Source organism: Salvelinus fontinalis, chromosome 2 (assembly GCF_029448725.1).
Source record: "Salvelinus fontinalis isolate EN_2023a chromosome 2, ASM2944872v1, whole genome shotgun sequence".
NCBI classification, from domain to species: Eukaryota; Metazoa; Chordata; class Actinopteri; order Salmoniformes; family Salmonidae; genus Salvelinus; species Salvelinus fontinalis.
In genome coordinates, this window is record NC_074666.1 from 33,376,707 (window position 1) to 33,403,797 (window position 27,091).

Here is a 27,091-nt window from a genome sequence, read left to right on the forward strand (position 1 = left end):
TTATCTGATATGTTTTGAGGCTACCTAGAGATGATACATTAGATGAAGTGTTATTCAATGAAAATAAGCAGCTTAACTTTGCAACATTGCCACCTGCAGGCAAAGAGTTGTGCACAAGTTATTAATGAGCGCTGGTTAATATCTTTAGCACTGAAAAAACATGCAAGGTCATTGGTAATAACAATATTTTCATTTGGATAATTTTAGTATTGTGAGACTCATGAGTGCTGTAATGAATGTGATGATCATCAATGACTGTTGTTTAAATTCATTTAAAGAGTGGCTGAACTCACCGATTCGCACTAATTTGTCTGCAGCTCATTAAGATAAATTAGATAAACTATTGGAACCAAGACTTAAAAATAAATTATGTTGTCACAAGATGGAGGGAATGTTGGAGCATAACTAATGAAATTACACTTACTTACAATTACACCCAAAAATGTACGCTTAATCCAGTATAAACTAATGTTTACAATTTATTATACAAGAGACAAAATTCACAAATTCCACAGCACAATGGCAGAGTCATGTCTTAAGTGTAAAATGAACAATGACTCAATCATTCATGCTTTCTGGGAATGCTATAAAGTCCAAAAATTATGGGCGGAGCAAGAAAGTTGTCTGTCAGAAGTATTAGAATGTAAACTAACTTTTAATCCATCTGTCTGCATATTTCAAGACATGTCATATGGGGGTGCAGTGAGAGGTACCCAATGGGCTGGATGATTCTCTTCCATCACTCATCTTTAAAAAACATATACTTAAAAACTTGGAAACCAATTAATCTGCCATTATCAACACCATGGAAAAATCGAATGATTAATTATTGGAATAGCATGGGCGACTAAGAAAAACAAATTGGTACAATTTAAGGACATGTGGCAAACAATAATGCAAGTACTAGGGATGGGAGGGTGAGCATGCGGGCCTGGGCAGATGAGATAGTTGTTGTTTGTGTGCATCTGTCATTTGTTGTGTAAGTTTGTATCTGGTGTGGAGAAAAAAAAAGAAAAAAAGAAATATATTTAAAAAAAGATGAATGAGATTTGAGTCTTGGGGGTGTGGTTAGATGTGGGTGTGTTATGTTTGATTTATCGTACCCTGGCAGTTACTGTTATTTGTCCCTCTTAAGGCACAATAGCAACAACAGAGATAAATCAAGAAATCTGTAATTTTCACATTTTTGCCGAGGTCTTAGTCGCACAATTTTACATTTAGCTAAGGTGTTTAGTGCAGTATTTCTCAAGTTATAACATGTGCATGAAAAACGACTTTATTACCAGAGAGTGTGTCTGTCTGGCAGCGTTTCATAGCGAATCATCTTACAAAACAGGTTGCAGCGGGACACAAGATGCTCTAGAAAGGGTTTGGAATTTTGGAATATTGACAAGAGGCAGTTGGGATGAAAGTGCACATTGTCTCAATTCTCATTTTGACCAAAACAGTGGCAGACTTGAGTGATCACTATCAAACACATCAGCAAGTTGTTCACTCCATAAAGGGCTTAGGGGCCAAATGTTCTTTCAACATAACATTGGCGACAAGTTGTTTTATGTAAATAAGTCAGAGTCTGGGGAGTTGCTTAATAGGCAGGTCTGTGTCGCTGTCTGGAGGTTCGCTGCTATGATTAGATAGAGCGCAATCACCGCATTAATTTCTCAGTGCATAACAATTCTCCCTTGGCGATACAATCCCATTTAATGGGCATGATTGTAATCCAACCCCAACCCTCAAGTAAGTCGCGAAGACCTCAGTTACACAAATCTCACAAAACTCTGCTTTGGAATATACTGACTTTATGACCAAAGTTATTCTACTTAAACTTTTTTGTCAATTTTGGCACTGGAATAAATGTTTCTGACGTTTTCAACCAGAGAAGTTGCTTTTTACGTTCAGTTGCCCTTTAAGACGAGTTATCCAAAATCCACCACTACCACCCCACTCACTCAACTCACTCACTCCCCCAGTGACCCACACAGGGAAACCTTCGGAGGCATCCTCCTCTATCAGTGCCTCTAAAAAGACCCATCTCCAGTCATTCATGTCCAAATTTGCAGGATCATTTTGTGAACAGCCTTTTTATTAATCAAATTTGAACGGTGTGTTAATTTCTCTTTATTTCAGTGCCACCATGGTGAACACCATGTTAAAAATAAAAAGCAACATCTTGTTAAAAGGAATATGAAGACAATTAATTAAAACTAATAATAAAAACTGGCATTAATAACCTCACAGCATTCTTATCAAACTCTCCCTCCAGGACTTAAAGAAAGAAGAAATGGGCCAGGGTAGACAACAACAGGACCGTTTTGTTATATCCACACTTTAGATAGATATTTCCCATAGACTTTAGGTTTGGTTTGAAGGGGGTATTCTGTTGGATTGTCTCATTGTTTTTTCCCTGTAGAGGAGCATCACTGCAATGCAGCAACAGTAAATCTACTGAAGAGGAGAGTGAGAGTCTTGAAGACTCTACATAGTGCACTGAGAATAGGGGCTCTGTCTGGACACACTTTTTGGGTGTCATGAAGTGCAAACCGTTCAATCTCTAACCCTCCCTGTTCTAGCTAACTTCATCTACCACCCTGGCAAATTAGCAGTGGTAAACTACACCTGATACATAGCTGGGGTTTGTCCCGCCCTGTAAGTATACTCACAACATAGTCATTATTTTCATTATAGTACAGTATAGAGCAAATAGTATCCATATAATTTTCATAATCTTTTTTCATATTGCACCATCAGAGAATGGAATACAGAGAAAGATCAATAGTGACTCCATTTCCTAATCAAAACGAGATATGTGCAAACATGACTAAGGACTTTATTAACCAAATCAATTCTTCCCTGTAATATCCACAAATAAAAGTGATCTCTTTTTATATATATATTTTATAGTAATAAGAATAATAAATCTTTACATTGGATCATTTCATAGTGTGACAAAATGCTCAACTGGGCTGTCCAGTCGTGATCATAATCCTTATAATAGTCTTTAATTGGTCAGTCCCCATGCATCCATAGGAAATAGATTTATTTTTTCTTCAAAAAGTAACAATTTGAGAGCAGCTGACAAGTTTGGACTGCTGTCGATTGCTTTCATTCCCAGATTTCAGATTTCCCAAGTTTCATTCAGTGTTTAAAAGGAATTTTCCATAGAAAAAAATTATGGGCTCCAAATTATCATCTCACATTCCGGAAAAAAGTTGTCCAGGTTCTTATTAAAACAGTGTAGTAATGGTAATAATTGATCATTTGTAAAAAATAATTAATAATCATTAAAAGTTGACAACTAACAACAAATAATCCATGATTAATAATTATTGATTAAAAATAATAATCAATAATAAATTATGTTCCCTCATAATGTAATTATTTTGGCAAGCTCCGCGTGGAGTCATTTCAGATGAGTGAAATTTCTCACAAGTTTAAAAAACAAAGAAAGCTCCAAAATAAATAAAAGGAGATTAGTAAAAGTTATCGCTCGTTTAAGAAGAAAGGGGACGTTATATACAGGACTGTGTGGTGAGAGTCAGTTTACTGCGCTTGTAAGTGTAATAAGTCCAGTGTTAGTGTGAGTTTTAGTCCAGCCCCATGCCTCTGGTGTTATACCAGCGTATAGGACTTTGCGTAGGGGTTGTTGGTCTGTTTGAGGTGTCCTCGTGAGTCCAGTAGGGACTCCTGGGAGGTGCTGAGCTTGGCGGCCTGGGTCAGCTCTGAGCCCTCTCTGTGGGGCAGGGTGGCGGCTGAGCCGGGCTGCCATTGGGGCACTGGGTCCCTGCTGCTGGCCCTGCTGGTGGCCTGGGGGGCCTCTGTGGGTGTAGGGGGCGCCATACGCGATGGCCGCTTCAGGGAGCGACTCTTCTGGGGTTCCAGACAGGCCTGACCCATGGCCCCCTCCCCCCCGGCACCACCCCTCCCTCCAGTGCCCGTGCATGACATGCCACGGTTCAGCAGGAAGTCCATGCGCAGGTAAGGAGGCAGGTGCACAAGCTCGCCCCCTACAGGACAAAGTAGAGAGAGAGAGGGGAGTTAGTTTTTGGAAAACAACACTATTGAATTAAACATAACATGGCCAAATTATGGAAAAATCTCAGTTCAAAATACTTCATTAGAGAAATTACTGCCCCTGGGGGAAGGATTGGTTGGAAATAGAAATGTCTTTACCCTCTCAGATACAAGCTCATCACATCTGCCACGCAACCAACAAAACTAGCTTATACAGTATGTGAAAGTAATTTACATAAATCTTCTTCAGGCTAGGGTCTACTTTTCTCAATTTCCACCTGACTGACGTGCCAAAAGTAAACTGCCTGTTGCTCAGGCCCTGAAGCCAGGATATGCATATAATTTGTACCATTGGAAAGAAAACACTCTGAAGTTTGTGGAAATGTTAAAATAATGTAGAAGCCTATAACACAATAGATATGGTAGGAGAAAATCCAATGCTCTTCCAATGGAACATATAGGTAAATAATTAATTCTAGCTCCCAGTATGCAATTCCTATGGCTTCCATTGGGTGTCAGTAGGCTTTGTTCAAGGTTTCAGGCTTGTTTCTTCTAAAACGAGGAAGAATAATGAGTTTTAGTACAGGGACACAGACTTGGAAATTCGTGTATGCGTGCGCGACGAAGAGGACCCGCACCCGCTAATACCGTTTTCCTATTGAACATACTTCCTTCCGTATTAAATATTATAGTTTAATTACATTTTATGGTATCTGAGGATTAAATAGAAATGTATTTTGACTTGTTTTAACAAAGTTTAGCGGTAGCTTTTTGGATTCCTTTCTCTGCATGTTGAACGAGTGGATTACTCAAATCGATAGCGCCAACTAAACAGACTTTTTGGGATATAAAGAAGGATTTCATCTAACAGAATTACACTACATGTTGTAGCTGGGACCCTTTGGATGACATATCAAAGGAAGATTTTCAAAAGTAAGTGAATATTTAATCGCTATTTGTGAATTTAACAATATAACCTGTGCCGGTGGAAAAATATTTTGATTTGTGGCACCGTTCTCAAACAATCGCATGGCATGCTTTCGCTGTAAAGCTCACTGTAAATCGGACAGTGCAGTTAGATTAACAATAATTTAAGCTTTTAACCGATATAAGACACCTGTATGTACATGCATGTTTAATTAATATCCATAATGTTTATGATTATTTATTTGAATTGCGCTCCCTCCAGTTTCACTGGAAGTCACCGCTAGCGGGACGCCTAGCCTTAAGAAGATTTATGTATGCAAACTTTGCCTGGTTATTGAGGTTATATGCCAACGAATACTTCAGTGATGAATTATTCTCATACCACCATGCTGCAATCTGTCCTCATGGCTTTGATCAACATTAAATGAATGACAACATTTACAATGTCGTTTAAAGCCCCCCCCCCATATCTCATTATACACATTGGGGTAATGGATGAAGAAGGAGACTGGCTTTTCTACAACCTAAATAAGTAATGTTATAGATTTAAGACACTAGTGCAGTTTATTACACGTTTATCTAAGTAGTCTACAAAGTCGGAGTTTAATAAAATATACTCTACAATGAGCAAAAAATAGAATGAATAGAGATGATGACTTTAATAAAAAAGACTGAATTTATAAGATGAAGTGACCTAATAACAGATCACACACATGAGTGATTCAATGTTAAAGATTGGTCTTCCTGCAATGGAATTTTGTCGCACTAACGTCAATAGAATAAGCTTAATTAATTAATACATTAACCTTAAAACATATGTAATTTATGCAAAGAACTGTCTGCAAAACTCCACATTTGTTGCATCAAGTAGTAGTGGCATTACTACATCATCAAGTGGCATTACTACATCATTATCTTCAGCATATTCAACAGTTGAGTGAATACATCAGCAGTAAATATTTACAAACCCATAGCATTACAGGCCTGATGAAGGTTAGCGAAGGTTAGCAACAGGTTAGCAACAGAGCTCAGGACTCAAGTGTTAGCTATAGCAGAGTTAGCTATGTGTCTACGCAGCCTCACCCGGTCTGTGAGCCTTGGGCACGGCCATGTTCATGACTCGGCTGACGTCCTGAGGCTTGGGCGGGGAGGCGGTGAACCTGCAGATGCCTGACTCGGAGGGCGTGCTGGATGTCAGGCTGTCTGTGTAGTCGTTGGTGCCTGCCGTCATCTGCTCCGATGACGTGTCCGAGATGAAGCATTCTGTGATGGTGAACTTGGCGTGGCGCAGCTGCTCCTCCATTTTGGCGTGCTCGTAGGCCCGCGCCAGCTCCTCATAGGTGGATGACGCGCTCTCTGTAGACACCATGCTGCTCCGCGCTCGGTCTACACCAGGGGTTAGGGTTAGAGGTTGTGCTAGTAAAGCAGTTAGGGGCTAATGCTAGCATTATATTTGTTATTAAGTGTTGGCATTGTTACAAGTTTTATTGTAGGCCTATATATTGTTAATGCAGAGGTGAAAGGTTGTTATAGACATGGTTAAGGGTGATGTTGCAGACATTCTTATATGGGGACGGTTACAGCTGTTGTTACAGACTTGTCTCGTCTTCAGGTGCGTTGTTACCTGTGTCCTGAGATGGGCTGACACTGTAGCTGTCACTCTCCTTATCCACAGATCCGGCCACCCGTGGAGTGGGCAGCCTCCAGTCAGTGCTTAGGGTGTGGGCCGAGACTGGCGGGTGTGGTCGGTTCAGGGTCCACTGGCTAGCGTAGCGGTTGCGTGCGGCAGGGCCTGCTTTGGCTGTGCGGCGGGCTGTGGGGTCTGAGGAGGAAGGACACAGGATGTTACATCACAGTCACACACCAGGGTGTTATGTCACTTAGCAAGGGCTCATCTCGAGTAATGCAATGCTTTGTTTTTTAAGCTGACTGTGTTTTTAAAGGAGTTTTAAAGTTTGTAGCTGGGTATAGCAATGAGGCTGGATACTCTATCCTGACATAAACAAACAAAGAGAAAACCCCCACAATCACAATATCTCTGCACATGGAGTTCATCTCGGGACTTCTTGTTTTCACACAAATACATAGAGCTTACAATAGCAGTGAGAAAATCATCATGGTCAAAGAGAATGTTTGATTGGGTTGACTGCAGTCCTTTGCAAATAGGCTCATTTTTTGTTTGGATACCATACACATACAGTGCCTTCAGAAAGTATTCACAACCCTTGACTTTTTCCTAATTTTGTTGTGTTACAGCCTGAGATGTTTTGTCACTGGGCCACACACAATACCCCATAATGTCAAAGTGGAATTATGTTTTTAGAAATGTTTACAAATTGATTAAAAATGAAAAGCTGAAATGTCTTGAGTCAATTAAGTATTCAACCCCTTTGTTATGACAAGCCTAAATAAGTTCAGGAGTAAAAATGTGCTTAACCAGTCACATAATTTCCCCCCGAGTGGAGCAGCGGTCTAAGGCACTGCATCTCAGTGCGAGAGGCGTCACTAGAGTCCCTGGTTCGAATCCAGAATGTATCACATCTGGCTGTGATTGGGAGTCCCATAGGGTGGCGCAAAATCGTCCCAGCGTCGTCTGGGTTTGGCCGAGCGTAGGCCGCCATTGTAAATAAGAATTAACTGACATCCCTCGTCAAATAAAGGTTAAAAACTAAAATAATTATATTAATAAGTTGCACTGACTCACTCTGTTTGCGATAATAGTGTTTAACATGTTTTTTTAATTACAACCTCATCTCTGTACCCCGCACATACAATTATCTGTAAGGTCCCTCAGCCGAGCAGTGAATTTCAAACACAGATTCAATCACAAAGACCAGGGAGGTTTTCCAACGCCTGGCAAAGAAAGGCACCTATTGGTAGATGTGTAAAAAAAAAAAGTAGACATTGAATATACCTTTGAGCTTGGTGAAGTTATTAATTACACTTTGGATGGTGTATCAATACACCCAGTTACTACAAAGATACATGCATCCTTCCTAACTCAGTTGCCGAAGAGGAAGGAAACCACTCAGGGATTTCACCATGACGCCAATAGTGATTTTAAAAACAGTTACAGAGTTTAATGGCTGTGATAGGAGAAAACTGAGGATGGATCAACACAATACTAACCAAATTGACAGAGTGAAAATAAGGAAGCCTGTATAGAATAAAAATATTCCAAAACATGCATCCTGTTTGCAACAAGGAACTAAAGTAATACTGCAAAAAAATGTGGGGGAAAAAAACTTTATGTCCTACATACAAAGTGTTCTGTTTGGAGAAAATCCATTACAACACATTACTGAGTTTCACTCTCAATATTTTCAAGCATAGTGGTGGCTGCATCATGTTATGGGTATGCTTGTAATCATTAAGGACTGGGGAGTTAAGCACCGGCAAATCATGAAGCACAGGCAAAATCCTAGAGGAAAACCTGGTTCAGTCTGCTTTCCCCCAGACACTGGGAGATTAATTCTCCTACAGCAGGACAATAACCTAAAACACAAGGCCAAAATCTACACTGGAGTTGCTTACCAGGAAGACAGTGAATGTTCCTGAGTGGCCGAGTTACAGTTTTGACTTAAATATACTTGAAAATCTATGGCAAGACGTGAAAATGGTTATCTTAGCAATTATCAACAACCAATTTGACAGAGCTTAAAGAATTTTGAAAAGAATAATGGGCAAATGTTGTACAATCCAGGTGTGGAAAGCTCTCTAAGTCTCTAACTTACCCAGAAAGACTCACAGCTGAAATCACTTATATAAATTAGATATTTCTGCAATTCATTTTCAATACATTTGCTACAGTTTCTAAAAACATGTTTTCACTTTGTCATTGTGAGGTACTGTGAGTAAATGGGTGAGAAACAATATACTGTATATTTAATAAATTTTGAAATCAGGCTGTAACACAACAAAATATGGAATAATTCAAGGGGTATGCATACTTTCTGAAGGCCCTGTACATAATCATTCATGTTCAGATTATGTAAATAATATAACAACAATAGCCATTGTGCTGAAAGGAATTGTTAATCTGTGTGAATAACATCAGTGGAGATGGTAGTGGCACTGATCATAATGCTACTGATGACTCTGAGTACTGGAGCTGAATAAAGTCCATCTGGTTGTCTAGAATACACTCTAGCTGTATCAGTGTCAGCCGTATTAATGCAATCCTGATACCACTTATTCATTTTAGTTTTACCTCTAGTAATGTAAAGAGGATGTTCGTACTGGACTTACTGGTTCCTGGCCTAGCGTCAGATACATCCACTAGAGGTCCGGTGGCCTGTGACAGGGACTGGTAGTGGACAGTGTGGGTAACCGTAGACGACTTCTGTTTCTGGGTCTCCCCAAAGTCATTGTCAGTCAGTAGCACTGTGGACCTGTCATCTGAAAGAGAAAGAGAGCTTTCACAAACATGGTCCCTACAGTACGATGACAATAGCCACAGTAGGCACTACTAACACTTGGAAGGCCACAAATATGTAATATTCACATTTTGTTATCCAATGTTACACAAATGTCCCACTCGTATTTCCTAATTGGAAGCTCATTATGAGTTATGGGGTGTCTGGGAGCTTTCTGTAAGTTTAAGTCACAAGTTGCCGATAATTCAGAGAACACATGAAAGCAGCATAATGTACCAGTGTCCACTCACCGACTGTCTCCATGGTGTCTCTCTCCTCTATGAGCAGCTGGGCTCGGGGGATGTCGATGTGCATTCTCATGGTCTGCTGCTGCTTGTTGATGGTGTCTGCAGGTCGTGTGTTTTTACTGCACGGGGAACACAGGAAGCCATACACAGGTCAATGCAGATCTCATTACACACTACATAAGATATTCAGATAATAGTGATTCTGATATGATTCCATAGAAACAGTATTTAATGTGTTCTTCTTCCAGTAATGCACTAAACAATATTAACTATCTATTAAGTTATGTATCAAACTGCTCATGCTTACCTCATCAGCATCTCGGCTAAACTTTTAGCATCTACAGAGCAAACAAGAACAAAAATCACATTACATGCAGATGATTCTCTTAGTATACTTGAAAATATTTTGACAATAGTTACAGAAATCTTTTACTGAAATCTAACCAATCATGTTGCTGCTGTGACCTCTCACCTCGAAGCCTCTTCAGTCTCTGTTCCCGCCTCCGCCTCCTGAGCACAAGTAGCAGGACGAAGACCAGCACGATGCCCACCAGAACACACGAGATGATGGTCACCATTTTCAGACCCTCGTTACTGGACGTACTGCCCGCACTCACCGTCGGGGCCTTCACCAGGGGAGCGATGGTACCTGGGGACAGGTCATAGAAATGTAATTAGCTGACAAACTGTTATGATATTTGTTATGACAAGACCATGTATGTTTCTTGTACTTAACCACAGGATTGTCAAGTGTGTAAACCAGACCTGGTAGAGAAGACAATGACTGCAAAACACCAGCCAAATACAAATATACACACAGTGAACAAAACATTTCCAAGACTCCAGTCAGCCAAGTCATAAACTGTTCTCTCTGCTACCGCATGACAACTCGATATTAGGAAGGTGTTCCTATCATTTCGTACACTCACTGTCAATTAAGTCTATACAGGGTCTGTCGATGAATACTAAATGACCTTTGTGTTAATGTTTAAAACATGCAGCAAGCGCCTAGCAAAAGGCAAAAGGCAATCCCACTCAATCTACTCCAACAAGCTGTTGTAGCACTGTGTTGCCTGCAATCAGTACCTGACCTTCTGCCGAATTTCCAATAATGCCCAGTTAACTGAAGCACTACTTAAAAGAGGTGAACTCTTCCTTCTTCGCTGAATAGTCAGCTCTTTTATGGCTGGGGCATGTGTGTGTGTGTGTGTGTGTGTGTGTGTGTGTGTGTGTGTGTGTGTGTGTGTGTGTGTGTGTGTGTGTGTGTGTGTGTGTGTGTGTGTGTGTGTGTGTGTGTGTGTGTGTGTGTGTGTGTGTGTGTGTGTGTGTGTGTGTGTGTGTGTGTGTGTGTGTGTAAGGTTTAGGGTTGGGTAAGGTCATTGAATCGCTATGGAACTGGGGGGTGTTGGCACTGGCAGGTGATTGCTCATCTGTTGCCCCCCTCTAGCCCCTCTGCAGTCGGTAGATCACATAATTATTTAATTCATGCAGCGCAGAGCGCTCGATAGGGCAGTGATGGAGGTGTCATAAACAGCAGCAGCAGACACAACAACCACCACGGCCACTGGAGTCAGCAGAAAATCTATTGCATGTACTTTACTGCCCCATTCATCAGTTGCATGAGACTTGCATGAGACAGCTTCTTTAATGGCAGCACCAGTAAACAGCAAAATATGAATTCATTTACTTCTGCTCTAAGGCAGGTATAGTACCTACGCTGTAAATTAACATATTTGATGGAGACTTGATCAGTTGTGACAACTTTCAAGGGATGGGAAGGTAAATTCCTTTTAAAATACAGTTCTTCAATTTTCATTCAGTTATCCTGAATAAGTCAATCTAAGCGTGTATATGTTTCAACTTATAACTTGCTGCAGTATGTATAGCATCAGTGAAGAGACAAGTGAACTCACTGCCGTCGTAGCTGAGTGTGGCGAACTTGACCCTCTTCTCTGCTGAGCCGGCGCTGTTGAACACCTTCATCTGCAGTTCGTACCAGGTGGCCTCGGCCAGGTCATACAGGATGTAGCTCTTGATCAAAGAGGTGCGCTGGGCCGTGGTCCACGTGGGAGACACCACCGAACGGTACTCCAACGTGAAGGATGTGATTGGACAGCCGCCGTTGTTCCAGCCAATCAGGTTGAGCTTGACACGCGTGGCATTGATACTGGTGAAGAGCTCCTGTTCTTTAGAGTACTGGGGTTCTGTTGGGCAGAGAGGAGAGAGGAGTCAGACCACACACACACTTTAATGATCGGTCCATTCATAAGTATCAGTTTTGTATGAATTGTGTCAAAGCAATGGAGTCACTATTTCATAACATACATGAAAGGATGTCACCATCTCTCTACCTTTCCCATGAGTCTTAGCTTCGATGATCTCACTGATTCGCCCTGGCCCCACAGCATTCTGTGCCGTCAGTGTAAATTTGTACCAGGTGCCACACTTCAGGTTCTCCAGGCGATAGGAACGCTCACTAGGGCTGATGGCAAAGTTGCCCCACTGCTCACTGTTGTCCTCTGAGTATTGCAGGATGTAGCCTGATGTGAGAGAGAGAGGTTAGGCTGATACACAATTGTCTGCTAAACAACCATCCTGGTGTTGCTCATAGGGGACACTATTTAATCAAGTCAGTAACCTGTTTTCCAAGGTAAAACAATAAAATCTCCTATAATAGTTAGTGTTGCTGCTTGCTGTGTTGGAGTCTGACCTCTGATGGAGCTGCCTCCGTTGTCTCCTGGTATCCAGGACAGAGTGATAGATGTGGTGGTCGTCTTGGTAACGGTAAGACGAGGCTGGTCTGGGGGAACTAGAAGTAAAAACATGGATTTTAATTAGGTCCTATCTCAAGGGGCATACAGTGCATTCGGAAAGTACTTACATTTTTCCACATTTTATTACATTACAGCCAATATCCCAAAATTTATTAAATACATTTTTTCCTTCCTCAATCAACACAAAATAACCCATCATGACAAAGCGCAAACATGTTTTTAGAATTTTTTGCAAATGTATTACAAATAAAAAACTGAAATACTTGATTTACATAATTATTCAGACCCTTTGCTAAGAAAACTTAAAATTGAGCTCAGGTGCATCGTGTTTCCATTGATCATCCTTGAGATGTTTCTTCAATTGATTGTACATGATTTGGAAAGGCACACTCCTGTCTATATAAGGTCCCACAGTTGACAGTACATGTCAGCATGCCATGTCAGTGCAAAAGCCAGGCCATGAGGTCAAAGGAATTGTCCATAGAGTTCCAAGACAGGATTGTGTCAAGGCACGGATCTGAGGAAGGGTACCAAAAACTTTATGCAGCATTGAAGGTCCCCAAGAACACAGTGGTCTCCATCATTCTTAAATTAAAGAAGTTTGGAAGCACAAATACTCTTCCTAGAGCTGGTTGCCTGGCCAAACTGAGCAATCGGGGAAGAAGGGCCTTGGTCAGGGAGGTGACCAAGTACCCGATGGTCACTCTGAAAGAGCTCCAGAGTTCCTGTGTGGAGATGGGAGAACCTTCCAGAATGACAACCATCTCTGCAGCACTCCACCAATCAGGCCTTTATGGTAGAGTGGCCAGACGGAAGCCACTCCTCAGTAAGAGGCACATGACAGCACACTTGGAGTTTGCCAAAAGGCACCTAAAGGACTCTTAGACCATGAAAAACGATTCTCTGGTCTGATGAAACCGAGATTGAACTCTTTGGTCTGAATGCCAAGAGTCACATCTGGAGGACACCAGGCATCATCCCTATGGTGAAGCATGATGGTGTGGGGATGTTTTTCAGCAGCAGGGACTGGGAGAATAGTCAGGATTGAGGGAAAGATGAACAGAGCAGAGAGATCCTTGATGAAAACCTGCTCCAGAGCGCTCAGGACCTCAGACTGGGGCAAAGGTCCACCTTCCAACAGGACAATGACACTAAGCACACAGCTAAGACAACACAGGAGTGACTTCGTGAAAAATCTCAATGTCCTTGAGTGGCCCAGCCAGAGCCCGGACTTGAACCTGATCTAACATATCTTGAGAGGCTTGAAAATAGCTGTGCAGAGACGCTCCCGATCCAACCTGATAGAGCTTGAGAGGATCTGCAGAGAAGAATGGGAGAAACTTCCAACATACAGGTGTGTATTGTAGCTTGTAATGTAGCGTTATACCCAAGAAGACTCGAGGTTGTAATCGCTACCAAAGATGCTTTAACAAAGTACTGAATAAAGGGTTTGAATACGTATGTCAACGTGTCACGTTCTGACCCTAGTTATTGTGTTAATCCTTTGTTTTGTTGGTCAGGACGTGAGCTGGGTGGGCATTTCTATGTGTTGTGTTTCTATGTTGGGTTAATGGGTTGCCTGGTATGGCTCTCAATTAGAGGCAGGTGTTTGGCGTTTCCTCTGATTGAGAGTCATATTAAGGTAGGTTGTTCTCACTGTTTGTTTGTGGGTGATTGTCTTCCGTGTCTGTATGTATGTTAGTACCATACGGGACTGTAGCGTTGGTTTGTAGTCTGTACCTGTTTCGTGCGTTCTTCGTGTATTTGTAAATTCTCATGTTTTAGGTCAGTCTACGTCGTTTTGTTGTTTTGTAATTTTCCAAGTGTTTTTCGTGTTCGTGTTCGTCTTTAAATAAATAAATAATGTTATCATACCTCGCTGCACATTAGTCTTCCGATCCCTCTGTCCTCTCCTCGTCCGAGGAGGAGGAATACGACAATCGTTACACAACGTGCAAAAAAAAAATGTAAAATTGTTTTTGCTTTGTCATTATGGGGTATTGTGTGTAGATCTATGAGGGTGAATTTTATTTAAATAATTTTTAGAATAAGGCTGTAATGTAACAAAATGTGGAAAAAGTCAAGGGGTCTGAATACTTTCCGAATGCGCTTCACTACATACCGTGAACACATTTCTGTTTTTATGACCATCAATAAAATGGAGAATTGGTTTGAATTGACTGTACTGTTCCACCCCAGACTCCTTCTGGTTACCTTGAACCTGCAGGTTGAGGATGATTTTATCCGGCCCAAAACTGTTGCTAGCCACACAGGTGTAGTTCCCAGAATCCTCAGCTTTCACTGTGCGGATGACTAGGCTGCCATTGCTCTGGATGATGCGTCTACTGTCGATCACAGCAGGGGCGGGGCTTCCATTGCTGAATCACAAATGTACGAGAGACAGTTAGAAAATGAACTACGGTGAGATACGCAGCAGTGAAAATCATTTAAAAGTCTTGAATAATGTTACCTCTACTTTTTTGTGTGTAGGAACATGCTGTACATGTAAACAACTATGATTTTTTAACATTCTGCTGATGAGTGTGAAAGGATAGTGTAAAAACAAAGAGCCACTGTTTTTTCACTGGTATTTAGTTCAAGTGGAAAGCATTAAAAGTTACTCAAAACACAGTCTGTACTAAGTGCTACTGTTTGTCCTACATGCAGCATGATGTGTTTCCCCAGCTGTGGGTCAGACTTTCCTGTACTCACGTCTCCTTGAGCCACTTGACCGTGGGGGCTGGGTCGCCCACCGCCTTACAGGGCAACACGATGTCCCTCATCCAGGGTGTGGTCACGATGCCGTTGAACGTCAGAATCTGAGCAGGAGCTGCACACACACAAACACACCACAACTGGGTCAAATACTTTTAAATACTTGGGCTGACTTGATTTATTTCGCTTGGTACAACAAAATGTATGGAATACTCCTAAAAGTGGAAATCAATCCCAAATACTGTCAAGGGAAGCTCTAAAAAAGCAGTATACAATATTAGTTCCTTATTCATCTTTATTGAATTCACCTCTACACATGCAGAGCCCATCTCTGTACTTGGACAGATGTGAAGTAATCTGTTTGGAACCAGGCTGGTCGGGCAGCAGACGGATATCTAAAACACATCAGGTCTGGAGCTCCAGAGTAGGGACTACATTTATCACCCCTGCCTCTAGCAGGATGAGAACACTACACTGGCTATCACTGCTCACCCTCAGCTTATCAGCTCTCACAAAGAAGCACAGTGCTGACACGGTGGAATAGCAGACCTATTTGCATTCAGTTTGATGCTACATTCATATCCTGAGTTAGGGGGCGGGCATAATATAGCCTCCTCTATACTTTCCTCACCTTATTTACCTCATAGGGAGAGTTTCTCAGGGTTGCGCCCCTTTAAATGTTCTGATGCTCTGATCATAGCTTTGACAAAAAAACACAACTCAAACATAATCTTTTGTGTCTTCTAAAATCATTCAGAGACTGATACACCTTTTGTTATCATCTACCCCTGAATACTGAGAAGTGAAACGATAAGCTCCACCTAGGGCTGTGGTGGTCACGAAATTTCATTAGACGGTGATCGTCAAGCAAATAACTGTCGGTCTCACGAAAATTGACCGTTAATTAACATAAACACATTTGGCATCTCTTGGCTTTCACACCTAGCTTACAAGCAAGCCATTTTAAAGAGTCTAATAAATCCATGTAATATAGCCTACACCTTCACAATGAATCCATCATTTATTTTAGACAGGTCTAAAGAAGCATGATATGTAGTCTATTTCAGAAGAAAATGATAGCATACTCTGTCCTTGTCAAATGGCTGGGTGCTACACTAGTCAATGTAGCAGACAAGATTTGCTTATAATTCCGTGGCATTATTTTATATTATTTTATAGTATGAAGAATAAAATTGAACTAAGCTGAATAAAGTAGAAAGGATATTTTCTTCAAACAATTTGAGGGAGTGTACTCAGGCGGCTACTCTGTGCTGAGCGGTTAACAAAGAAATAGGTACTCCTAAACTCAGCAAAAAAAGTGAGTCCTCTCCCTGTCAACTGATTTTCAGCAAACTTATTTTCAGCAAACTTAACATGTGTAAATAGTTGTATGAACATAACAAGATTCAACAACTGAGACATCAACTGAACAAGTTCCACAGACATGTGACTAACAGAAATGGAATAATGTGTCCCTGAACAAAGGGGGATCAAAATCAAAAGTAACAGTCAGTATCTGGTGTGGCCACCAGCTGCATTAAGTACTGCAGCGCATCTCCTCCTCATGGACTGCACCAGATTTACCAGTTCTTGCGGTGAGATGTTACCCCACTCTTCCACCAAGGCACCTGTAATTTCCTGCACATTTCTAAGGGGAATGGCCCTAGCCCTCACGTGCTCAATGGGATTGAGATCCGGGCTCTTCGTTGGCCATGGCAGAACACTGACATTCCTGTCTTGCAGGAAATCACTCACAGAACAAGCAGTATGGCTGGTGCCATTGTCATGCTGGAGGGTCATGTCAGGATGAGCCTGCAGGAAGGGTACCAGATGAGGGAGGAGGATGTCTTCTCTGTAACGCATAGCGTTGAGATTGCCTGCAAAGACAACAAGCTCAGTCCGATGATGCTGTGACACACCGCCCCAGACCATGACGGACCCTTCACCTCCAAATTGATCCCGCTCCAGAGTACAGACAGGTGTAACGCTCAAACGCGACTCCGACGATCACCTCTGGTGAGACAAAACCGTGACTCGTCAGTGAAGAGCACTATTTCCAGTCCTGTCTGGTCCAGCGATGGTGGGTTTGTGCCCATAGGCGACATCATTGCAGGTTATGTCTGGTGAGGACCTGCCTTACAACAGGCCTACAAGCCCTCAGTCCAGCCTCTCTCAGCCTATTGCGGACAGTATGAGCACTGATGGAGGGATTGTGCGTTCCAGGTGTAACTCGGGCAGTTGTTGTTACCATCCTGTACCTGTCCCGCAGGTGTGATGTTCGGATGTACCGATTCTGTGCAGGTGTTGTCTCCCTGTAGCACTGTCTTAGGCGTCTCACATTGCAATTTATTGCCCTGGTCACATCTGCAGTCCTCATGCCTTCTTGCAGCATGCCTAAGGCACATATGACCAGGGACCCTGGGCATCTTTCTTTGGGTGTTTTTCAGAATCAGTAGAAAGACCTCTTTAGTGTCCTAAGTTTTCAGAACTGTGACCTTAATTGCCTACCGTCTGTAAGCTGTTAGTGTCTTAACAACCGTTCCACAGGTGCATGTTCATTCATTGTTTATGGTTCATTGAACAAGCATGGGAAGCAGTGTTTAAACCCTTTACAATGAAGATCTGTGAAGTTATTTGGATTTTTCCGAATTATCTTTGAATAAGAAAAAGGGTGTTTCTTTTTTTGCTGAGTTTATATGCTTAATTTAGAGTTATTAATGTAACTTTAGTTGTTCTACAAACGTTGGGCTATATGTTTTGATTTTTAATACATTGTAAGGCTGCAAGATGAGACTAATGATCATTTGAAAAAAGTTGCGTGAAAAGCATGAGCTCTGCTTTGTTTTTTTTGCGCTGTTTACACTCCAATAGTCTCTCATTCACAATTTGATAAGCACTTGATAATGCCTCGAATTCCACGGCGGGATCTCCTTTGTGGCCGTAATGTAGCCTAAAAAAATCCATGCCTTTTGCGACCCGGAGTGCTGTGTTGTGCCCTTCTTCCTGAGTGAGCTGCGCAATCCGAAGCGCCTCTCACTCACATGGCTCTCCATCACGTGATCAGGTCTTTCTCACAGGCTACAAGTGAAGACAGACACATCGGGGACGCAACTGTGCACGTCCTTATCCAATTCCGAGGTGCATATTGAAGATATTGGAAGAACTGTCCACATTTACTTTTCGTCAGCCAACAAGATGAGTAGGGCTAACGAACAGTAAAAGCACTAGCCTATGTGAATCTACTATCCCCATAGTACAAAAGTCTACCTATTCTATTCTGTGCGAGAAATTAATAATATTCCAAGCATAGTCTGGGACAGTTGTGAGATAGATCCCAAATTAATACAACCACTAGAGTCAAAAATACGTTTTTATGCAATGTTACTGACGCAACAGATCAGAACGTTTAGCTTAAAATGTTGATAAACTATTAGGCTATTTCTTCACATTATAAACGCAGCAATGCGCACATGGTAGTAGGCTACAAGCGCAAATGTTCCATTAGTGGAAAACACCATTATCAAAAGTGACCACAAATGCAATTATGCTTGAAATGCTTTTATTATAAAGGTGCATTTTTATGTTGAAAATTAACTTCCCCAAACATAAATCTCACGCACTGCTTATATATGCTCTATACCCCTTGTAAAGCGGATTAATGTGCTTAATTTTAAGAAGTAATTTGGCCACTTTAGTTGTGATACAAACCTTATTAAAACATATAGGCCTATGGGCTAGGCTACATGAGGTGTACTACCATGATAAGAAAAGGTCACACAAAAAAAGTATTTGTTTCTTATGCTGGGTATCATTCACTGTCAGGATTTGGCCAGGATTGTTCCGGTTTTGGTCACTAGATGCCCCAATTGTGCTTTTTTGACCCTTTTGTTTTCCCTTGTTTCCAGTTATTATTTGCAGTTTTCCTCAGTTCTTTGCTCTGTGTTTGAATGTTAGCACCCAGCCCCAGCCATGCTGTGAACATTTGTTACTCCTGTTGGATTCTCTTGAGGTACGCTGGTTTCGTTCTCGTTTATTTATTTTTTTATTATTCTTTTGAGGTTTTTTCCCTGCTGTACTTACCACTTTGTGGATTTACCTTGTGACTTGGAGTATATACCTTTTTTTCTTGGAATTACTTTTGACGTTGTGGATTTATATTTTTGCCTGAAGAACTTTCCTTTTTACTTTATTAAACCACCATCTCAAGTACTGCTGTGTCTGCCTCATCTTCTGGGTTCTGCCGACTATTAGTGGCTCAGTTTGCTAAGTGACTGTTTCTCACACCGGAGACCCGAGTTTGTAACCGGGTCCTGACAATTCACAAGTGATAATATATAATTCACAAGTGATAGGATAATATTGACACCCATCAGACTCTTCTTTAATCTTGTCTTTACATATACTAAATAATATATGTGTGACATTTGTTTTGATTTAGAATGGACCATTATCATGCACCTGTATCAAAACGGTCAGCGGGGAAAAATGCGCTTAAATAGCGAATGGATGACGCTTTTCCCCGTGGTTTATTTTCATGCCAGCCATGTAGGCTATACTCCTGTTGTAAATATAAGCAATGTGCTTAATATTAGGAAAGTTGAGAAATAAATATAGTAGGCCTAGCCTATAGAAAGCTGATGGGATCCTCGTCTTTTTATTAGCGGCCATCACTCTGTTTTCTCCCGCAATTGCATAGCCTATAGAAATGTTGTGCAACATGAGCTCATGGGCTCATGGGAAGTGTTTGATTAGATTCACGAATACATTTGCATTGATGTCAGAGTGATTAGAGGGACAATATAGTGCTGAGTACAAGGCAATTAGCAAGTTTGGTAGACTAATAATGACCATCAGCAGCATCAGAGCTTGGAGAAGCCTAAATACCATGACTACCTTCATGACTCATGACCACCTGTGGCGGTAATACGGTCACCGCAACAGCTCTAGCTCCACCTACCCTCGGCCAGGGGCTTGACGGTGATGATGTCGCTGGCGTTTCCGCGGCCGGCTGCGGTGACGGCCACCACCCAGATGCTGTACTGACGGTTCCTGCTCAGGTTGGGGATACGGTAGAAGAAGATGTCTGGAGCTGCTTCAAACTCACTGCTCACCTGTAGGAGGGGAGAGACCGGCATGATGTTAGCAGAGAGATACAGGACCTATTCCAAATGTCTGTAACAAACTATCAATCATTGGAGCGGAACACTGATGACAAAGCCTTAACAATGTGAGCTGGAGGGATGGTTTATAAGACCTCTCATGCCATATCTAGTCTAGCCCCTGAACCTGGTGCCTTCCTCTCCTCCAATTATGTTAGGCCTCAAATTTATTGTATGCCCACCACTGACTTGCCTTCATCACAATGCTCTAAGACCCTGTACTCTGTGCCCTCCTTACCGTGGGGTGTGGGTTAGAGCAGAAGACAGTGTATTTCCTGATGATGCCGTTGAGTTTGAGAGGAGGGAGCCAGGACACAAACACCACTGAGTTAGACGCCGCCGCTGCCTTCACGCCAGCCGGAGGACCAGGGACTGGTGAGGGAAAACCGTGAAATAGGGAAATATACATTATTACCCGTATCCTTGTTTTGAGCAACATCTAAGGAAACCACTCTGTATTTAAATTTTGTCAGTGTCAAAATCTGTCATTCCAGTGAGCGTGCCTTAACTTCTTATGTTACATGGCGATCTGCAATTTGCTGGAGCTGCAGTTTTTCACCTACTAATGTGAGTTGTCTGCACCGATTATCAACTCATATTTCTATAATTTCACACCAAATTCAAACAGAAGTCCTGTCAAAATTATTTAAACTTGGCAACATGCTCTTCCATAATGCAAGAGGGGCTATGCGGATCTAAGCACGGTTTACCTGCCAGTTGGCCCCTGGCCTCTAGGTTAACCCCAATTTACTATGATACAGTTTTGCATCTTCCCCCTAATAGTTAAGGTTAGAATTTAGGGAGGGTAAGCTGATCCTAGATCAGTGCCTGAGGTGTCCTGGTCTACTAGTGTGCGTACCGTCCTCCTTGGTGCGGGTGAAGATCTGCTCGCTGCGCACCCCATCTCCTGCCCGGGTGAAGGTCAGCACCTGGATGCTGTAGTTAGTGTACTTCTCCAGACCATCCAGCTCCAGAGATGGCTTAGAGGTGGTCACGTTACGGATCTCCCCCAGCTCTGAGAGAGAGAAGAAGAGGAGGGGATAGAGAGCAATTAGAAAAATATGGGGAGGAGGAAGGCAGAGAAAGAGAAGTACATAGCAAGGAAAAGAGACAGGGACGAAGGAAAGAAGGAAGAAAAACAAGGATATCAAGAGTTGTCAAATGCAGAATTAACTAACTAACTTAGATGAAAAGTTGCTTCTACCCTACAGGTAAATATATACAGTACCAGTCAAAAGTTTGGACACACCAACTCATTCCAGGGTTTTACTTTATTTTTACTATTTTCTAAAAATAGAGAAGACATCAGAACTATGAAATGAAATCATATAGGAACCCAAAAAATGTTTAAAAAATCCTCATATATTTTAGATTCTACAAAGTAGCCACCCTTTGCCTTGATGACAGCTTTGCACACTCTTGGCATTCTCTCAACCCGCTTCACCTGGAATGCTTTCCCAATAGTCTTGAAGGAGTCCCCACATATGCTGAGCATTTGTTGGCTGCTTTTCCTTCACTCTGTGCTCCAACTCATCCCAAACCATCTCAATTGGGTTGAGGTCGGGTTGTTTGTGGAGGCCAGGTCATCTGATGCAGCACTCCATCGGTCTCCTTCTTGGTCAAATATCCCTTACACAGCCTGGAGGTGTGTTGGGACATTGTCCTCTTGAAAAACAAATGATAGTCCCACTAAGCGCAAACCAGATGGGATGGCATATCGCTGCGGAATGCTGTGGTAGCCATGCTGGCTAAGTGTGCCTTGAATTCTAAATAAATCACAGACAGTGTTACCAGCAAAGCATCCCCACACCATCACACCTCCTCCTCCATGCTTCACTTTTTTGGGGGGGTTCCTACATGATTCCATTTCATAGTTCTGATGTCTTCTCTATTATTCTACAATGTAGAAAATAACAGGAGGAGATCATCACAAAGACAGCGTTTGGAACCAATCATCTCAAATTTGGACTCATCAGATCAAATGACAGATCTCCCCTGGTCTAATGTCTATTGCTCGTGTTTCTTGGCCCAAGCAAGTCTCTTCTTATTATTGGTGTCCTTTAGTAGTGGTTTCTTTGCAGCAATTCGACCACGAAGGCCTGATTCTCGCAGTCTCCTTTGAACAGTTGATGTTTGGATGTGTTTGTTACTTGAACTCTGTGAAGCATTTATTTGGGCTGCAATTTCTGAGGCTGGTAACTCTAATGAACTTGTACTCTGCAGCAGAGGTAACTCTGGGTCTTCCTTTCCTGTGGCGGTCCTCATGAGAGCCAGTTTCATCATAGCGCTTGATGGTTTTTGCGACTGCACTTGAAGAAACTTTCAAAGTTCTTAATATTTTCCGGATTGACTGGCCTTCATCGCTTAAAGTAATGATGGACTGTCATTGCTCTTTGCTTATTTGAGCTGTTCTTGCCATAATATCGACTCTGTCTTTGACCAAATACGGCTATCTTCTGTATACCACCCCTACATTGTCACAACACAACTGATTGGCTCAAACGCATTAAGAAGGAAAGACATTACACAAATTGACTTTTAACAAGGCACACATGTTAATTGAAATGCATTCCAGGTGACTACCTCTCAAAGCTGGTTGAGAGAATTCCAAGAGTGTGTAAAGCTATCATCCAGGCAAAGGGTGGCTACTTTGAAGAATCTCAAATACATTATATATTTTAATTTGTTTAACACTTTTTTTGGTTACTACATAATTCCATAGTTTTGATGTCTACAATGTAGAAAATAGAAAAAAATTCTGAAAAACCCTGGAATGAGTAGGTGTCCAAACTTTTGACTGGTACTGTATGTGTAACTGCCAAAACAATGAAACACTTGAGTAAATGAGGGATACAAAGTATATTGAAAGCAGGTGCTTCCACACAGGTGTGATTTGTGAGTTAATTAAGCAATTAACATCCCATAATGCTTAGGGCCATGAACAAAAATGTTTTGCAGGCCATTATGTCCTCTAAACATAACAATGGTCATTATGGCCAAACAGTTCTATTTTTGTTTCATCAGACTAGAGGACATTTCTCCAAAAAGTGTGATCTTTATCACCATGTGCAGTTGCAAAACAGTCTGGCTTTTTTATAGCAGTGGCTTCTTCCTTGCTGAGTAGCCTTTCAGGTTATGTCGATATAGGACTCGTTTTACTGTGGATATAGATACTGTTGTACCTGATTCCACCAGCATCTTCACTAGGTCCTTTGCTGTTGTTCTGGGATTGATTTGCACTTTTCGCACCAAAGTACGTTCATCTCTAGGAAACAGAACGCGTCTCCTTCCTGAGCGGTATGACTGCTACGTGGTCCCATGGTGTTTATACTTGCGTACTATTGTTTGTACAGATGAACGTGGCACCTTCAGGCCTTTGAAAATTGCTCCCAATGATGAACCAGAGTTGTGGAGGTCTACAATTCCTTTCTGAGGTCTTGGCTGATTTCTTTTGATTTTCCCATGATTTCAAGTAAAGAGGCACTGAGTTTGAAGGTAGGCCTTGAAATGCATCCACAGGTACACCTCCAATTGACTCAATTGATGTCTTATTAGCCTTTTCAAAGTTTCTAAAGCCATGACATTTTCTGGAATTTTCCAAGCTGGCACAGTCAACTTAGTGTATGTAAACTACTGACCCACTGGAATTGTAATACAGTGAATTATAAGTGAAATAATCTGTCTTTAAACAATTGTTGGAAAAATTACTTTTGTCATGCACAAAGTAGATGTCCTAATCGATTTGCCAAAACTATAGTTTGTTAACAAGAAATTTGTGGAGTCGTTGAAAAACGAGTTTTAATGACTCCAACCTAAGTGTATGTTGACTGTATCTGTGACCAACAGATGCATATCTGTATTTCCAGTCATGTGAAATCCATAGATTAGGTTCTAATTTATTTATTTCAATTGACTGATTTCCTCAAATGAACTGTAACTCAGGAAAATCAATGAAATTGTTCTATGTTGAATTTATATTTTTGTTCAGTGTATATATAATATACACTGAGTGTACAAAACATTAGGAACACCTTCCTAACATTGAGTTGCACCCCCCCTTTCCCTCGGAACAGCCTCAATTCATCAGGACACAAGAAACTGTTGAATGTGAAAAACCCAGCACTCAAAGCCAAACACTTAAATATTTTGTCCTGCTCATTCACCCTTTGAATGGCACACATTCATAAACAATCCATGTCTCAATTGTTAAAAAATCCTAGTTCTCCCCTTCATCTACACTGATTGAAGTGGATTTAACAGGTGACATCAATAAGGGATCAAAGCTTTCACCTGGTCAGTCTGTCATGGAAAGAGGTGTTCCTAATGTTTTGTACACTCAGTGTATATATATATTTAATTAAGTTAATTTAAAACAAGAACAATAGCTAGGTTTACATCCAATTGGCGACCGATTTTAATGCAAATATTCAAAAATCTGCATAAAGAAAATATGTGCATTTTCATACCAGTGGTGCTTCCACCAAACCAATTTTCAGCAGATGAAATCAGTGGGTGATGATGTAGTGCACACAAAATGTACTTTTTTTGCTTAGGTTTTCATGTACCAAATAAAAATCTAAAGTTCAATGTGTTTCCATTGTATTTTCAACTCTACCGATTTAGTTTTGTCCCAAAAACTGCTGCGTTAAGTAGAAAATGTGCCTCCTGTGGTCTTGGCATGTGCGCTCTAGCCAACAGCTCGCCGATACAGTGTGGGTAAGCTGTGCGGGTACGCTAGTCTACATGATGAGATTATTATGGATAAGAGCGAGAATATTCTTATTTGTCAAACAGCAGTCAAGCATCATCCGCATCAATCACCCTCGATAATCAGTGGAGGCTGTTGAGGGGAGGATGGCTCATAATAATGTCCGTAAAGGAGCAAATGGAATGGCATCATCTGTCTGCATTTTAAAAATTGTACCGAAACTCCCTGTTTCCATCACAGCTGTCATGATATTTTTTTTTATCTGGTATGACTTTATTCACATAACATGTGATTTAAAGTACAACAAAACTTAAGGTTTAGGAGTGAGAAGTGATGCATTGCACCAGATTCAGCTAACAGCTAATATACATCTGCAATCCCTGGGCAGGTGAACAAATAAACATGAATACATTTGATACATCAGACATTATTCAAAACAACGCAAGACATTACACATAAAAATCATTGCACATGCTGTGGGACTTGATAATATTGGGGTTATAAAACACCTAGTAAAGACAAAATATTGAACAAAGCCCAGTTATTGCACCTGTTGAATACACATGTGTGTGTTCTAGAGTGTTTTCTGTTGCATTAAAAAGTCACTGTGGTTTATTAGATTAAAATCAGTGTGCACACTTGATTGGACTTAACCCATGTTTTTGTCTCGGATGAGAAGGCTTGGATGCTGCCTAAAGCTTTCAGGGAGGAGGGGAGGCCATTCCATGTCTTTATCGCTTTGTATGTGATATACTTGTACAGTATATCACATATTTAAAACAAGCTGGCCAAGGATGTCTTAGCGGTGAACATACATAACACCTTATTCAATCAAACGATGGACACAAATACATGATTGAAAAGCCCATCCAAGGTCTGTTCTGGTGTGTTTCTCCTTGACTCTGACAATGTTTCTAAAGGTTGAATTATAGATGTCTCTCCATCTCTCTCCTCTCTCTTTCACTTTCCTCTTTCTCTCCCCCTCCTTTCTCTATCCTGTCTTCTCTCCATTCGCTCTCTCTCTCTTCCCTCCTCTACTGCAGTCTGGATGTGAGCCACAGTCTGCTAATGCTCCATCCTCCCTGTCAGTACAGGTGTTCCTCCTCCCTCTCCCTCCCTCCTCCTCCCTCTCTTTAATGATGCCATTCAAACGCCAAACTGTCCCAATGCAGCCATAGGATATTAACAGCTCAGGTGTTCTACACTAGCTGGAATCTGTTCATCTATGTCTCTATAGCTCCATCCTTTATGGTTGTGTTGTGGGCTGTTCAGAGCACTTCTTTGGGATATAACAGTGAGTGAAAGGTTTACGAGTCAGAATACTGTGATTTGGAAATGTATAGTACAATATATGCTGTGGTTTACGATAGTTGCAATCACTATTCTGACTCATGAAATGGGTGATAAATATACACCATTGAGTGCTTTAATGCAAATAATAAAATAAAACATTATTTTGAGTTTGATTACTGCAGACGGGATAGAGCCAAATGTTTAGAACAGCAGTGTTGGATGAATAAAACAAAGTTGTTCCACCAACTTAGAATCAGGGCCTATATCCCCGTCTGCTGGTGCATGAGGTTTTAACAACCCATGATACTTTGCTCATATTTTGAATATATGAAGAGCACAACAGACACTGGCTGAAGGTTTAGACAAGTGTCTTAGGCAATAAATACATAAACATGATTTTTTTTATCACACATAATGAGTGACATATTTCATTTAAATGAATAAGAGCTGTATTCATACTCAATGTTACATACAATATCAATATGTATAGAATATATGCAACACATGGCTATGGCTGTAGTATTGTTGGGACTCTGGAGCGTGTCCCACAATGAAATGCACTGTTACTATGCAAATTAGATTGAGCTGTCAGGCTGTGAGCGGTGCTTTTCTATTAGTGCATCCAGGGGCCATCAGCGAGGATATGATATGACAGATGAGGGGTCAAAGGTAACGTGGCTGTCAGAAGCGGTCACTCTGTCTCCCCAGCACGTGACGACTGCATGCCATGCCTGGCTGCCTGAATTGGACTAGAAAGCCTGGGTCACTGCTAATATGTCTCATTCATCCACTTCAATTTTCATGCATAGTGAATCATGTTGATACTGTATACATTCTATAT

General features: G+C 41.4%; 1 protein-coding gene across 6 annotated transcripts in view; it reads right to left on the minus strand.

The window, feature by feature from the left end:
- Nucleotides 1-461: 461 nt before the first annotated feature.
- LOC129817366 (cell adhesion molecule DSCAM-like) overlaps nucleotides 462-27,091 on the minus strand; it is a 140,790-nt gene continuing 114,160 nt past the window's right edge. For 3 of the 6 annotated variants that reach the window (XM_055872563.1, XM_055872524.1, XM_055872536.1), the window contains 15 exons: nucleotides 21,109-21,264; nucleotides 20,488-20,621; nucleotides 20,048-20,201; nucleotides 15,088-15,205; nucleotides 14,590-14,753; nucleotides 12,312-12,410; nucleotides 11,953-12,141; nucleotides 11,515-11,805; nucleotides 10,074-10,250; nucleotides 9,909-9,939; nucleotides 9,605-9,720; nucleotides 9,178-9,336; nucleotides 6,563-6,760; nucleotides 6,022-6,324; nucleotides 462-4,004 (listed from right to left, as the gene is read on the minus strand). In XM_055872563.1, the coding sequence (XP_055728538.1) occupies nucleotides 3,610-4,004; nucleotides 6,022-6,324; nucleotides 6,563-6,760; nucleotides 9,178-9,336; nucleotides 9,605-9,720; nucleotides 9,909-9,939; nucleotides 10,074-10,250; nucleotides 11,515-11,805; nucleotides 11,953-12,141; nucleotides 12,312-12,410; nucleotides 14,590-14,753; nucleotides 15,088-15,205; nucleotides 20,048-20,201; nucleotides 20,488-20,621; nucleotides 21,109-21,264 (2,684 nt within the window). In that variant the 3' untranslated portion in view covers nucleotides 462-3,609. The remainder of the gene's footprint in view (nucleotides 4,005-6,021; nucleotides 6,325-6,562; nucleotides 6,761-9,177; nucleotides 9,337-9,604; nucleotides 9,721-9,908; nucleotides 9,940-10,073; nucleotides 10,251-11,514; nucleotides 11,806-11,952; nucleotides 12,142-12,311; nucleotides 12,411-14,589; nucleotides 14,754-15,087; nucleotides 15,206-20,047; nucleotides 20,202-20,487; nucleotides 20,622-21,108; nucleotides 21,265-27,091) is intronic. The other 3 variants (XM_055872544.1, XM_055872528.1, XM_055872553.1) reach the window with 2 other exon arrangements.